We start from the raw sequence: 13,619 nt of genomic DNA, 5'->3' as shown, positions 1-13,619 counted from the left end.
GGTGTCATACATTATAGGAGGGAAATCACTTCCGCTTCAAATGATAATTTCGGCGGTGGGATAGCGCAATGATTAAACTGACATGTACTCTACAGGGACACAGATACATACATCATTTATTGACACCGTTATAAATGAAACCCCGCCATTCAAACTATTCATTTCCACATTTAATTACCTTACATCGATCTTTTCTACAGCAGTGCACAATTCTCTCCCGCGAACAAACTCAACCAGAAGGGCTCGACTACGTGACGTAATGTGAGGCATGCCTATGTGGGTCGCTGTAGAATTCGTGTACGTTTCCGGTGATAAATTATCTTGTTTAATGGATCGTTTAAACCGGAAATCGTGACAAATGTTTTGAAAAATAAAAGCTGTACCTATTGTCATTTAATCTTGTCACCTGCTTTACCTAACTTCAGAGTCACGACTTGTTTTCATATTCGATTCTGTCAAAATCACTTGTTGACATAACAGTTATAAATCCAGGCCCCCCTAAGTAATAGAAGGAATTACAGCAAATTTGAAGGAATTGCATCTCAAATGGAAACAAACTCAGCCCACTCGCGAAACAATTGCAGCGATATCGGTAGTTTAGCGGTAATAACAGAAACACATCGGCCCTATCGGAAGCAATGTCGGTAATACTGGAAACACGGTCGGCCATCTTCGGAGATTTTTCGGTCGCGAGCGGAAACTCACGCAGCAAAACATGGCGTCGTTGGAAGAAACACCCGTCTGGGTGAGTTGTGTTTTTAGTTCCCACTATTACATTTTTATACCTATCCATCTGTGACAACCCGTGTTGAATGCGTTTAGGTATGAGGTGTTTGTCGGGGCAATAGCTTATGTTTTTAGGAAAAGATAGTCACTCTAGAAGAGTGTCACAAGTCATGCCTCTGGAGGTTGTTTACATCTGAACATCGAAGTCGTGCCGATGATTACGAACGTGCGCTAGATATAACATCATTTTTTTGTAAAATGTGTTTAAATTTGTCAATTGCACTTCATAGAAAGAAAAATTATGGCTCATAAACTTCTTCATGGCGCACGTTCATGATGTTCGTAATCATCAGCACGACTTCGATGTTCAGGTGTAAACAATCTCCAGGGGCATAACTTGTGACACTGTTCTGCAGTGGCGATCTTTTCCTAAAAACATAAGCTATTGTCCCGACAACACCTCATACCTAAACGCATTCAACACGGGTTGTCAAAGATGGATAGGTATAAAAACGTAATAGTAGGAACGAAAAACACAACTCACCCAGACGGGTGTTTCTTCCAACGACGCCATGTTTTGCTGCGTGAGTTTCCGCTCGCGACCGAAAAATCTCCGAAGATGGCCGACCGTGTTTCCAGTATTACCGACATTGCTTCCGATAGGGCCGATGTGTTTCTGTTATTACCGCTAAACTACCGATATCGCTGCAATTGTTTCGCGAGTGGGCTGCGTTTGTTTCCATTTGAGATGCAATTCCTTCAAATTTGCTGTAATTCCTTCAATTACTTAGGGGGGCCTGAAATCGTTATGTTACAAGCTGTGTCATGCAGAATCCTTTTGGTCATGATGGAAATTCGTATTGAAGTAAGAGTAGGAAGTAGGTTTTATTTTCTAACTGGATGAAAACAAAACATAATTTAACTGATTCTCGAACTGTTTTAGCCCGTGACGTGAGGATTTTTTTAAAATAGCAGCACCCTGTCGCGAACATCCTCCGGTCTGAGAATAAATGCTTTTCAGGTTTGTTTTCACCGACTAACAAAACAAAAACTACCTTCTACCGGTAGTAAAATAGTATGTCTTTGCATGAAGGACATTGTAGTTTGCATGGCATAGTTCACAGCAATTTCACTATTGGATGTCAGTATAACACTACTTACAGTGTATATTATTCTCTCTTCGACTACAACCCCGCTACCGTGGTTGTAATCGTTCGGTTACAAGTTGCGTCATGGAAAATCCCTTTGATCATCAATCATATATTACAACTAGTAAGTAGTTTTGATTTGTCAAATTTGTTTGATTTTAATAAATCTAAAAAAATAGCATTTTCTATTTTGGAAGCGAGATCGGGTTCCATCAATCCGATTTAATATATACTACAGGCTTCTACAACGCTCGCTTTGCTCCCAAAAACATAATCCATTTAGTACAAAGTGTAGAGTCTGTTGGAAAGCTGTTCATCACCTGAACCTTCGGAGCAGTTGACCACAACGCAACGATTCGGCATGTCTTTGTTGACGCTGAGAAATCAGAAAAATGACGAGCCTGTTACACACTTGATATATTAAGTCACTTCAGGTTTGCTGCAGGGGTCACCTGCCTGTGGTTTCGATGGCGGGCGAGAGTGAAGCAGGCAACTTTTTGGCAACATTCAATTGCTCGGTATTATTAATCACGCGTTTGTTTTAAGAAAGAATTTAGTGTTCAACATACGAATGACCACAACTTCATATGTGATGATTAAAAGTGTACAGAAAACAAAAGTTTATTCATTCTTCAAAGCCTCTGATTGTCATGCGGAAGGCGCGGGTACGATTCCCCACACGAACCCCATTTTTGTTATTCCCACCGTGATATTTGCAGGAATATTGCTCATGGCGGCGTAAAACCGTACTCACTCACTCACTCACTCAGTCAGTCACTCACTCACTCACAAAAAAGAATGGAGTTAGAATGTTTGATGTTATTCATTCAATCCACATCAACACCTTCAGCAGCCCATGTTGGCCACTATGCTTGTCGTAAGAAGAGACTAACTGGTCAGGCACGCTGATTTGTTTGACACATGTCATCTGTTCCCCATTGCGCACCTCGATGTTCATGTTATTGATCACTGCATTGTCTGGTTAGGGTCAGTCATTTACATACAGCCGCCATGTAGCTGGAATATTCCAAAAACTAAACTCACTCACTTACAACTCACTAATAACAGATGTTTAAGACACCCTAAGCAGGAGTCTATGTACTTGACGATACGCCTGTTCTATCCGAGTTACTGTTCAGCCACATGGGTCTATGATAATTCATACGACCAAGTTAAAAGCAAATGAATGCAACAATTCACATCTAAGTGATAATGCGCTAACGCCTGAGGTATGCTTATGAGCCTGTATGTGTGCGTATTATAGGTGTGTAATTCTACTATAATCATAGAACATAGCCACATGCACGATAACTGACGAATGGTGATGTCGAATGTGATCATGGATATTCTTACAATATTATAAGTGACTACGAAGCTAAAAATAAATATGTGTGTTATCAACCATCTTCACCATTCCGCCAGTGACAGTTGGCCTGTGTTGTGTACCCAGTGTTATCAGTCCGATGATAACGCTTTGTAAACTAAATCACCGGGTTGTGCAAATGTCATAGACATTGCCAAATGCTTCGCGAATATGTTGTCACTTGCCCTGGAAAATGACTGTATCCTATGACCGAAGTCTACACGCGATACTACAAATATTTGATAACGACGACTGATCCGAAAGTTTATGCACGAGGATTCATTTATCAACTTAAACAAAGGCCTGTTACTAGCAAGTTAAGGTGAGTGGTCTGCCATAAGAAGACGTGTAGAATAGTTCGTCATACATGTTCTGAAAGTATTTAAAGTGTTAGGTATAAGTTCAATGGCAAAAGAAAAGCAATTCTGGTTTTTGTCAAGTTTTTAAAGAGAAGATATAAACATAAACACTTTATGAAATTTCATTATTTCGAAACTTACGTTTCTTTTACTGTTTAGTATATAACACATGTATTGTCTCGAGTGTTTTTGCTCATTTGTCTGACAGTAAGAGTTATCCCCCTTATCAAGGTGGCATATCATGTTTGTTTGTCTCTGTGTTACTCAGAAATATTCAACTTTAATGATTTAATGACGTCTGTAAATAACTGAGTCTGAAGCGTACAACCTCATGGTTGATATTAACAGTTATAACCCATCTCACCCTCGTCTCTACTTAGAGCAATTAAATTAACCCTCGTTGATAAAGGTAAACATAACCTCGGCAAGCCTCAGTTATTTGTAATATTATCATCTTGTGTTGATATAATTAATATCAGTAGGCATGTGTGAGAGAATCTCTATATGTCGAAAGAGTCAGATAACCGGCAATAATAGTTTACCGTAGTTTCGCAAAGTAATCCAAGATGTGAACTGATAGGTCTTGTAAATATGGCACTGAAAACACTCGCCACGAATTAAGCTACACGTGTACGATTTAAGTAAAAGTGTTCAGCTGTAAATACATTTTATTTAATTTTATTTTCGAAATGTTATCAAAAATATGTTTGTGTTCTACCAAAACAATTATATAATGTAACACTGGTAATTTCTATTCACAAAGTCCAGTCAGGTCCGGCAAGGAATATTATTAAATGGACAAGTGTGCTCGATATATTTTGTTACATTTATATCTAACATTTCAATGAAACAATGCTTGAAAGATTCGTAACCTCTTATGATTGAAAGGATCATGTCAGCATGAACAGTACAGGAACATCGAACAGTTGGGGCATTTTTGTATCGCTGGAACTTCATTCTGTATTGGAGCGGTGTGTGTGTGTGTGTGTGTGTACATGGTGGAAGGCTTAGCCTAGTGGATAATAGCTTTCGCTCGTCACGCCGAAGACCCGGGTTCCATTCCTTACATGGGCACAATGTGTGAAGCCGATTTCTGGTGTACTCCGCCGTGCTATAGCTGGAATGTCGGTAAAAGCGGTGAAAAACAAAACCTGCTCACTCATTCTTTACCTGTAATTTCCTTGACTAACTTAGTTTCATTTCTTGCAGGAGAATGTGGATTTTGATATTATTAGCTGCTTTTACTCATGTATCAACGGGTGCCACAGGTGAGTCACTCACAGAACCATCAAAGGAGTTGACACTGAGCAAGTTCACGTTGATGTCGATGATCATGAGACGTAAAAGTGGTTGACTGTGGAGGTAGATAATATGCATTCAAGACGTAAAAGTGGTTGACTATGGAGATAGATAATATGCATGCAAGACGTAAAAGTGGTTGACTGTGGAGGTAGATAATATGCATTCAAGACGTAAAAGTGGTTGACTGTGGAGGTAGATAATATGCATTCAAGACGTAAAAGTGGTTGACTGTGGAGGTAGATAATATGCGTGCAAGACGTAAAAGTGGTTGACTGTGGAGGTAGATAATATGCGTGCAAGACGTGAAAGTGGTTGACTGTGGAGGTAGATAATATGCATTCAAGACGTAAAAGTGGTTGACTGTGGAGGTAGATAATATGCGTGCAAGACGTGAAAGTGGTTGACTGTGGAGGTAGATAATATGCGTGCAAGACGTAAAAGTGGTTGACTGTGGAGGTAGATAATATGCATGCAAGACGTAAAAGTGGTTGACTGTGGACGTGGATAATGTGCATGCGAGGTACACACACATATACACACATATATTAAATATATATAAATGTATATGTATGTATGTATGTATGTATGTATATGTGTGTGTGTGTGTGTGTGTGTGTGTGTGTGTATTCTTGGTTTTGATGCCTCTTACCTTCCTAGATCTTTGTCTACAGGTCAGCCTCCCCTACCTCCATTACCAAACACATACGAGGTACACATTGAGATGGCGTCGGTCACAGAGAGCAAGACAATAGGCATCGAGGAGTATTTTAATGGGACATCACAACAGTCAGCTGTCCGTATCAAGGTGCTTGGTGTTTCGAGATACTACTACTTTCAACATGCTCTGAATGAGCTTCTGACAGTGTCTCCTGCAGCAGGTAAGAACAATGAGAGAAAGCCCGAGTCCACTGCCATTGACGTATGGCTGGTGACATATGACCACTAACTGCTGACGTATAGCCACTGACTTGCGGCAACTAATGTTTGACCATTATTGTTGACGTAACATCGGTCATCTCCTTACGGATAACTACTGACGTGTGTCAAATTACGAATGCCCATGGATGATATATAACAGAGATAGGTCAGTCCCTTGCTTTCTTTACCATTTGTTCTAATAAACGTGTGCCTCGTCATGCTCCAACACACTTGGTGACCTGACTCGTTTCCAGCGCAACTTTAACTGTGTTTAACAGAACTTCTGCCTATATATTGTGTGAGTCGGAATTTTACAATGAGTGAATTGTAGTAAGAATTAAGAGCAAGAATTATATGTAAATGAATGAAAACAATAAATAAAAAAGAAGCACATATGTGAATGAATGAAAGAATAAATGATACACCACGACCATCCCCAAAACATGTTTAGGAATTCAAAATTTTCGCATACTCAGATATCTTATTGCTGTGTTAACTGACATTGTCACCCACCACTCAAAAAAGCAGAAAGTTTAAAATTATGACAAAGCGTTATAAACACCTTTCCAGGTTTGTCAAATAATAAAATCAACAAGAAATATAAGGATCAACCAGAAAAAAGAAGCTACAGAACCCTCAAGCATCACCAGCATCAATGGCGGATCAGATCAGATCGTCATACACATCTCATACACCCTAACAAGTTTTCTAAAATCATAAAGCTATCACTATTACTAGCAAACAAGTATCACCTGATGGTATATTCGCTTCATACAAATTAAAGGTATATGTGAAAGAAGTTTTAGAAAAATAACTAGAAACACTCGAACAATGTAGTGTAGTATTTCCATAGCTGATCAGATAAAATCAGCGATATGTCACATTTTTCACACACCTCACATACACCCTAACATGTTTTTTAGATGATGGAACTATCACTATTACATGCAAACACATTTCGCCTGATAGTATATTCCCCTCGAAAGAATGAAAGGTGTATGTGAAAGATGTTTTGAAGCAATGACTAGGAGCACTCAAACAACGACATGCAGTATTTCAGTGGCGGATCAGAACAGATCGGCGACAAGATAAGATAAGAGATAAGATAAGATAACGCTTTATTATCCCTAAGGAAATTTGTTTTGCACGGTTAAAATTGAAAACACATACAATACAAGGGAAACACATAAAATACAAGAGAAACAGATACAATGTAAGAGATACACATATATAAGGACACAAAACACCCATTCATATGTCAAGTAGTACTGAAACAGCTAGTATCATATTTTTCACACACCGTAACCATTGTTTTCAGCCATATAACTATCACTATTACCTGGAAATACCTTTCAACTAAAGGTATGTTTCCCCTTTTAAAAATTTAACGAATGTGTGAAAGAAGTTATATCTTCGCGGTGAATCGAGGATGGAAGCCAGTGAGCTATAACATACCGACCTGAAACTGAACTACAAATCTACCGTCCTAATACTGACACTAATACCAATTATTTGACTGAAAATGAAGTGACAAAATAGTTAACTTATCTTCTACAGTAGGTTTTCAGTTGTAAACACACTCAATCAGCGAATGTAATCAGGTGTTGAAAATAAACGGGGCTCAATCTTGAATACTAAGCTGCGGCCATATTGTCTACACTGGTCACTAACGTTCGAGGCATACGTTCAGCGGCGTTTCGAGGAGTTTCTTCTACCTCTCTATGTAGGCTCCCTGGTATGACACATCGCCATTGACACGTGAGCACTTACACATGGTTAGTTATATATGGCGACTACGTAAGTAGCTATATGTAAGAGGCCATACGTCAGTTGTTATCATAAGTGGTGTGGTCATATGGCCACACACCAGTTACCATACATAAGTGCCCATGTATTAGTGGCCATACATAAGTGGTTATACGCAAGTGGCAATACGTCAGTGGTCATATGTAAGTGGCCATTCATCAGGGGCCATATGAAAGTGGACATGTCAGTGGCCATGTGACAATGGCCACAGGCAACTGGCCATACATCAGTGGCCATAGGTCAGTAGCCGCACGCCAGTGGGGTACATCAGTTTCCACACATACGTGAGTGGCAAGACATAAGTGGCCATATATCAGTGGCCATACGTAAGAGGCCATGCATCAGTGGCCATGTGTAAGTTGCCATACGCCAGTTTCCATACTTCAGTGGCCATACGTCAGTTTTCATACATAAGTGGCCATATGTCAGTGGTCATATATCAGTGACCATACGTGTCAGCATACTTACTTCTGAAACCTGGGTTGGTGCACAAGCATTTTTATGCTTGTATACTGTCCCAGCAACGTAGCAATTTCAAGATCGTGACGGATACAAATAAACGAAAATAATAGACAACTTAGTATGTTCATAGATAAATAAAGTGTTATAAGTAAGTACAACATAGATGAAGTGAATTATCTGACAGTTTCTACTACCATAACATACATACGTCAGTGGTCATGCATCAGTAGTCATATGTAAGTTGCCATACGCCAGATTCCATATGTGGGCAGTGGGCATATTTAAGTGGCCATATGCAAGTGGCATACCTCTGTGGGCATACGTCAGTGGGCACGTGTCAGTGGGCCTAAGTCAGTGGCCATGGGTCAGTGGCCATACATCAGTGGGCATGTGTCAGTGGGCATACATCAGTGGGAATACGTTATTTGGCATGTGTCAGAGGGCATACGTCGGTGGCCATGGGTCAGTGGGCCTAAGTCTGTAGCCATACGTCAGTGGACATGTGTCAGTTGGCACACATCAGTGGCCATGTGTCAGTGGCCATACATCAGTAAGAATACCTCAGTGGGCATACGTCAGTGGGCCTAGGTCAGTGGCCATACATCAGTGGGCATGTGTCAGTGGGCATACATCCGTGGGCATACGTTAGTGGGCATATGTCAATGAGCATGCATCAGTGGCCATACATCAGTGGACATACCTCAGTGGGCATACATCAGTGGGCATGTGTCAGTTGGCATGTGTCAGTGGGCATACGTCAGTGGCCATGGCTCAGTGGGCCTAAGTCAGTAGCCATACGTCAGTGGCTATACATCAGTGGCCATACGTCAGTGGACATGTGTCAGTGAGCATACGTCAGTGGCCATACATCAGTGGGCATACGTCAGTGGCCATACGTCAGTGGCCATGCGTCAGTGGGCATGTGTCAAAGGGCATACATCAGTGGCCATACGTCAGTGGCCATACGTCAGTGGACATGCGTGGGTGGCCATACGTAAAAGGCCATACGTCAGTTGCCATACATCCACTGTCGTATGGCCAGTTAGATATGCTCATTTACGTATGGCTACTTACGTAGGTGGATGATTATGGTCACTTACATATGGTTACTTACATATGGCCACTTACGTATGACCAATGATGTGTGACAGTTTACCTATTAAAATGATCCATGACAACTGATGCGTGACTGCTTATGTATCTCCTCTGACGTATGACCACTGATGTAAAACCGCTGACCCAGTTCTTCGTCGTTAGAACAGATCTCAGTGACACATGCTTGTCACAAGAGGCGACTGACGGGATCGATTTGTCAAGCCCATTGTATCCTAAATCTGTTAATCACCGGGTGCTCTTGTTCAGACGTCATTATCTGCAGACGTATATAGATATAAAGCTGTGGCGTTGAAAGACGAACTGACTAAACATCCTTCCTTGGTTCACTTTTACTTATCTTCAGGGACGTGCAATGTGACGGATCTACCGACATCCGAGCTGAGCCGCCAATTTGGTTACCATGGAAACGTGTCCAGTATTCTCCAGCTCGGTCGAGACAGCACCCAGGTGTTTCAAGGGTACGATACCGTGAGGGGAATCCGAGTACGGAAGTGGACATCCTACCAGAGCTGGCCCACTGTCAATGCAAACATGAACGTGACGTGGTATTTTTCAGGTGAGACTAGACACTTCAGAGGTCACCGTGTGGATATCTTGTTGCTTGAGACGATGACTGCACGTCAGTAAACTCATTAGCCCTTGAGACAGTCCTGCCAGTCTGAGATACTGGCAGATTAAGCACGTGCAATACATACTGACCGTAACGTGAAATCAATAGCGGTAGTGTTTAACACGTGTCTCGCAGAGCGATTTAGTTCAGCAAGACACCATCACGACACGATTCGCACGAGGAAATTGAACTTTTCAATATTTAGGCGACAACCCGTTTCCTTCTTGATTCAAATGAAACGTTCTGGAGTTTGCATATATGCAAACTGGGGTCATTTGTTCGGTCTTATACTTGTCAAGCAGTATTTTCTTGATGCCTTCATCAAACCATGCAAATTTGACAGTAATCTCTTTACCAACGGTATTGTCTCAAGGCCTATGCTACAATGTTACATTTGGGATTGCGCAATTCTACGAAGCCGAGTACAGATTCTTCTCACCCAAGCCTGTATTATTGATTGGATTTCTAAAAGCGTAGTTTCAATCTTTGTTTGAGGCATGATACTTGAGCTTGTGGAAAAGTATATCTTTGCAACTGAAAATATTCTGAACTCCTCTCAGTGTTTAGACTGGACAAAGACCCGTGAAGGTCCCTGGGTAGAATAGGCCTTCAGCAACCCATGCTTGCCATAAAAGGTGACTATGCTTGTCGTAAGAGGCGACTAATGGGATCGGGTGGTCAGATTAGCTGACTTGGTTGACACATGTCATCGGTTCCCCATTGCGCAAATCGATGCTCATGTTGTTGATCACTGGATTGTCTGGTCCAGACTCGATTATTTACAGACCGTCGCCATATAGCTGGAATATTGCTAAGTGCGACGTAAAACTAAACTCACTCACTCACTCACTAGACTGGACAAACACCTCACCAGACTATCCTTCCAGGCACCTACTCAGTGACAGAAATGATGATAATGATGATGATAGTGAACGTAATGCAGCTGCTGCTGCTGATGATGATGATGACGACGACGATGATCATCATCACCACCATCATCATCATCATCATCACCATCACCATCATCACCATCATAATCATCGTCACATCAATCACTGTACTTTTTATGCAAAACTGTTACCTTGATTGTGACAGATCTGAACTCGTGGGATACTGGATGTGGCCTCCCGCAGGTTCCTGTTCGAGCCTGGGTTCAAGGTTTCTCTGGTCCTTTCGGTGGCAATAAATACTTTGAGCATATCTATGATATGTTTCACTTCAGTGGTTTTATTTCCACCAAAGACGCTTTACAGGTGAGAACAACAAACAGTGTTTTACTGATAAACACATATAAGATGATCCACGACCTGACAAATGACCCCAATTTCCATACTTGAGAACGCCCCACAGAACGATCTACTTGAAACAAAAGGGAGACAGGTTGTCTGATAAATATCGAGAAGTTCATTTTCCCCGTGCGTTTCACGCATGAATTGTTATAGCACACTCGAATTGGGAACAGGTACAATCCCAACGAATTGTGGATCGTTCTGTGGGGCGTTACCAAGTATGCAAACTGGGGTTATTTGTCAGGTCGTGGATCATTTTATGTGTTTACCAATAGATCGTTGCTCATGTAGTTGCTCACTGGTTCAGTCGGAATTATTAAGATTGAGTATGGTTTTAGGCCGCCTTTATCAATATTCCAGCAATATCACTGCTGGGGACACCAGAAATGGGCTGTACATATTGTACCCATGTTCGGAATCAAACATGGGTCCTCGGTGTGATGAGCGAACGCTTTCACAACTAGGCTACTCTACCTTCTTCGTAGTTATAATTCTTTATCTCCAATAACGTTGAATCACGTATGATGAACGGAAATTACCGATGTTTTGCGAATGTCAATCGATGGAAAGGAAATAACTCTTGTTTTCTTGTCGCCTGCAAATTCTAGCGATGTCTACAAAAAGATTTGTAACCTCACTTCAAACAATTGTAACCTCACTTCAAACAATTCAAAGTTAACATTGAGATGTTCGAGCAGATATAATACACGTGTTTTCACAAGCCCCAAACAGAGAATATAAACAACATCAACTCACGTTCCCCTTGTGGCCACTGAACAACTTGTATTATATTACTTCATATAATACACTTTAAGTTCTTTAGTCAATGACGCTGCAACAAGTTTTCGTGTCACCCGGGAAATTACGAGAAATATATTGCTCCGCTGCTATGTATGACGTCATAATATGACAGTGTTCGGAGTTCGATTAGCTGTTTTAATGCTTTTTGCCAACTATTTTCTGCATTAGATGGTTTGCACACTCAACGTAAACATAATTACCCATTTTTATAGCAAGTATTATCTTCTCTGAATATGTTTCTGAGATATGAGTATAATGTGTAAAGTCTATTTAATATTTTTTAGTCCTAAAACTAATCTTTCTGACCATTTTTTCGACTTTCTTCCTGTGTTCAAGAAGTTACTGTTTTGGCATGCCATTAAAGGCGACTAAGCTCGTAGTAAGAGGCGAGGAACAGGATCGGGTGGTCAGGCTCGCTGATTTGGTTGACACTTCATCGGTTCCTAGTTGCGCATATCGATGCTCATGTTGTTGATCACTGGATTGTCAGGTCCAGACTCGATTATTTACAGACCACCGCCATGGAGTGCGGCGTAAAACCTGACTGACTCATTCACGCACTACTGTTTTGGCAGGTACCCGATCTCATCTACTGTCCCAACCAGAGAGGAAGCAAGACGATGCCTAGTATACCATCGTCTTTTTCTGTCCAGATTGAAACAGTACTGAAAGACACTGAAGTAATCACCAATGCCCAGGTAAGGATGAACACAGATTTCACAGATATCAGAAATCAATGAAATCTGTGGATTCAGGAAATAGAATGTAAGAATATCATTAGATTCCAGTGATTTTTGTTCGACTTAGATCATGTGGTGGTTAAGGGCATTTCTCAATAATTCTGCACAATTCTCTATAGTTGAGTCGGTTCACGTGGCAATTCACCCCCAGAAAGAAGAAATAATTCTTTCACGTGTTAAATCATTTGGATGGACGTTTCACCATTTACACGGGGGTGCAACTGATCTTTCGTTTATACCTCACAACCATTACAATGAAGTTAGGTTTTGCATACAGATTACGTCATCAATAACAATAATTTCACGATTTTTATTGATGAACTAAAAACTAAAAATATAATGAGTGTTAGGAAATGTTTGACACTGGCAACAATTCAACTCATGCTCGTATAACCAGGTGTGGAGTCTGGGATTTACAAATTTTGTCGGAATTTTTTGGAAATGCGTGACATTTGCAAGAAATTGGACAATTTCAAGCAATTGGAGAAAACACAGAATTATTGTCTGTAGCAACAGACTGTGTAAATCTGTGTTAATCAAATAATATTTTAAAAGAATTAAATAATATTAATGTTCAATAAAATGCGCTGAAATACAAATTTCCGTGTGGAGTGAATGTCCACTAAAATGTTTGTATTTTTCTGATAAGTACAATATCATAATTCAGAATGGTTATGCTGTACAAGAAATGATAATTCAGTTCCTATAACGTGGAAACATATTGCAAAATATATGAATCATGTAACATTATTTTCAAATACAATGCGAGTTCATTGTAAGACATGCATTGTAGTTCTCGGGAAGGACATAGTAATATAAATATTTTGGAATGAACCTATTTCTGCTACTAAACTGGCGTCCAAAAGAAACTCCACCTAAATGAAAATGATTGCAATTTTCCAAAATAGTTGTCAACCTGTTCGATACTAGCTAAAGACATCTCTCGAACACACATGTCTATTCCCAGTGAACATGTGAA

General features: G+C 40.5%; 1 protein-coding gene across 1 annotated transcript in view; it reads left to right on the top strand.

Annotated features, from left to right (window-relative positions):
• The first annotated feature begins 3,345 nt into the window (after positions 1 to 3,345).
• The window catches only part of LOC137260217 (uncharacterized), a 58,223-nt gene continuing 47,949 nt past the window's right edge, over positions 3,346 to 13,619 (top strand). The window contains exons 1-4 of the mRNA XM_067797913.1: positions 3,346 to 5,776; positions 9,544 to 9,756; positions 10,906 to 11,063; positions 12,476 to 12,598. Of these exons, the coding sequence (XP_067654014.1) occupies positions 5,458 to 5,776; positions 9,544 to 9,756; positions 10,906 to 11,063; positions 12,476 to 12,598 (813 nt within the window). The 5' untranslated portion in view covers positions 3,346 to 5,457. The remainder of the gene's footprint in view (positions 5,777 to 9,543; positions 9,757 to 10,905; positions 11,064 to 12,475; positions 12,599 to 13,619) is intronic.

The sequence above is a fragment of the Haliotis asinina genome, chromosome 13, assembly GCF_037392515.1.
Source record: "Haliotis asinina isolate JCU_RB_2024 chromosome 13, JCU_Hal_asi_v2, whole genome shotgun sequence".
NCBI classification, from domain to species: domain Eukaryota; kingdom Metazoa; phylum Mollusca; class Gastropoda; order Lepetellida; family Haliotidae; genus Haliotis; species Haliotis asinina.
The sequence above is the reverse complement of the archived record's forward strand: the minus strand, read 5'-3'. Positions and strand labels throughout refer to the sequence as shown.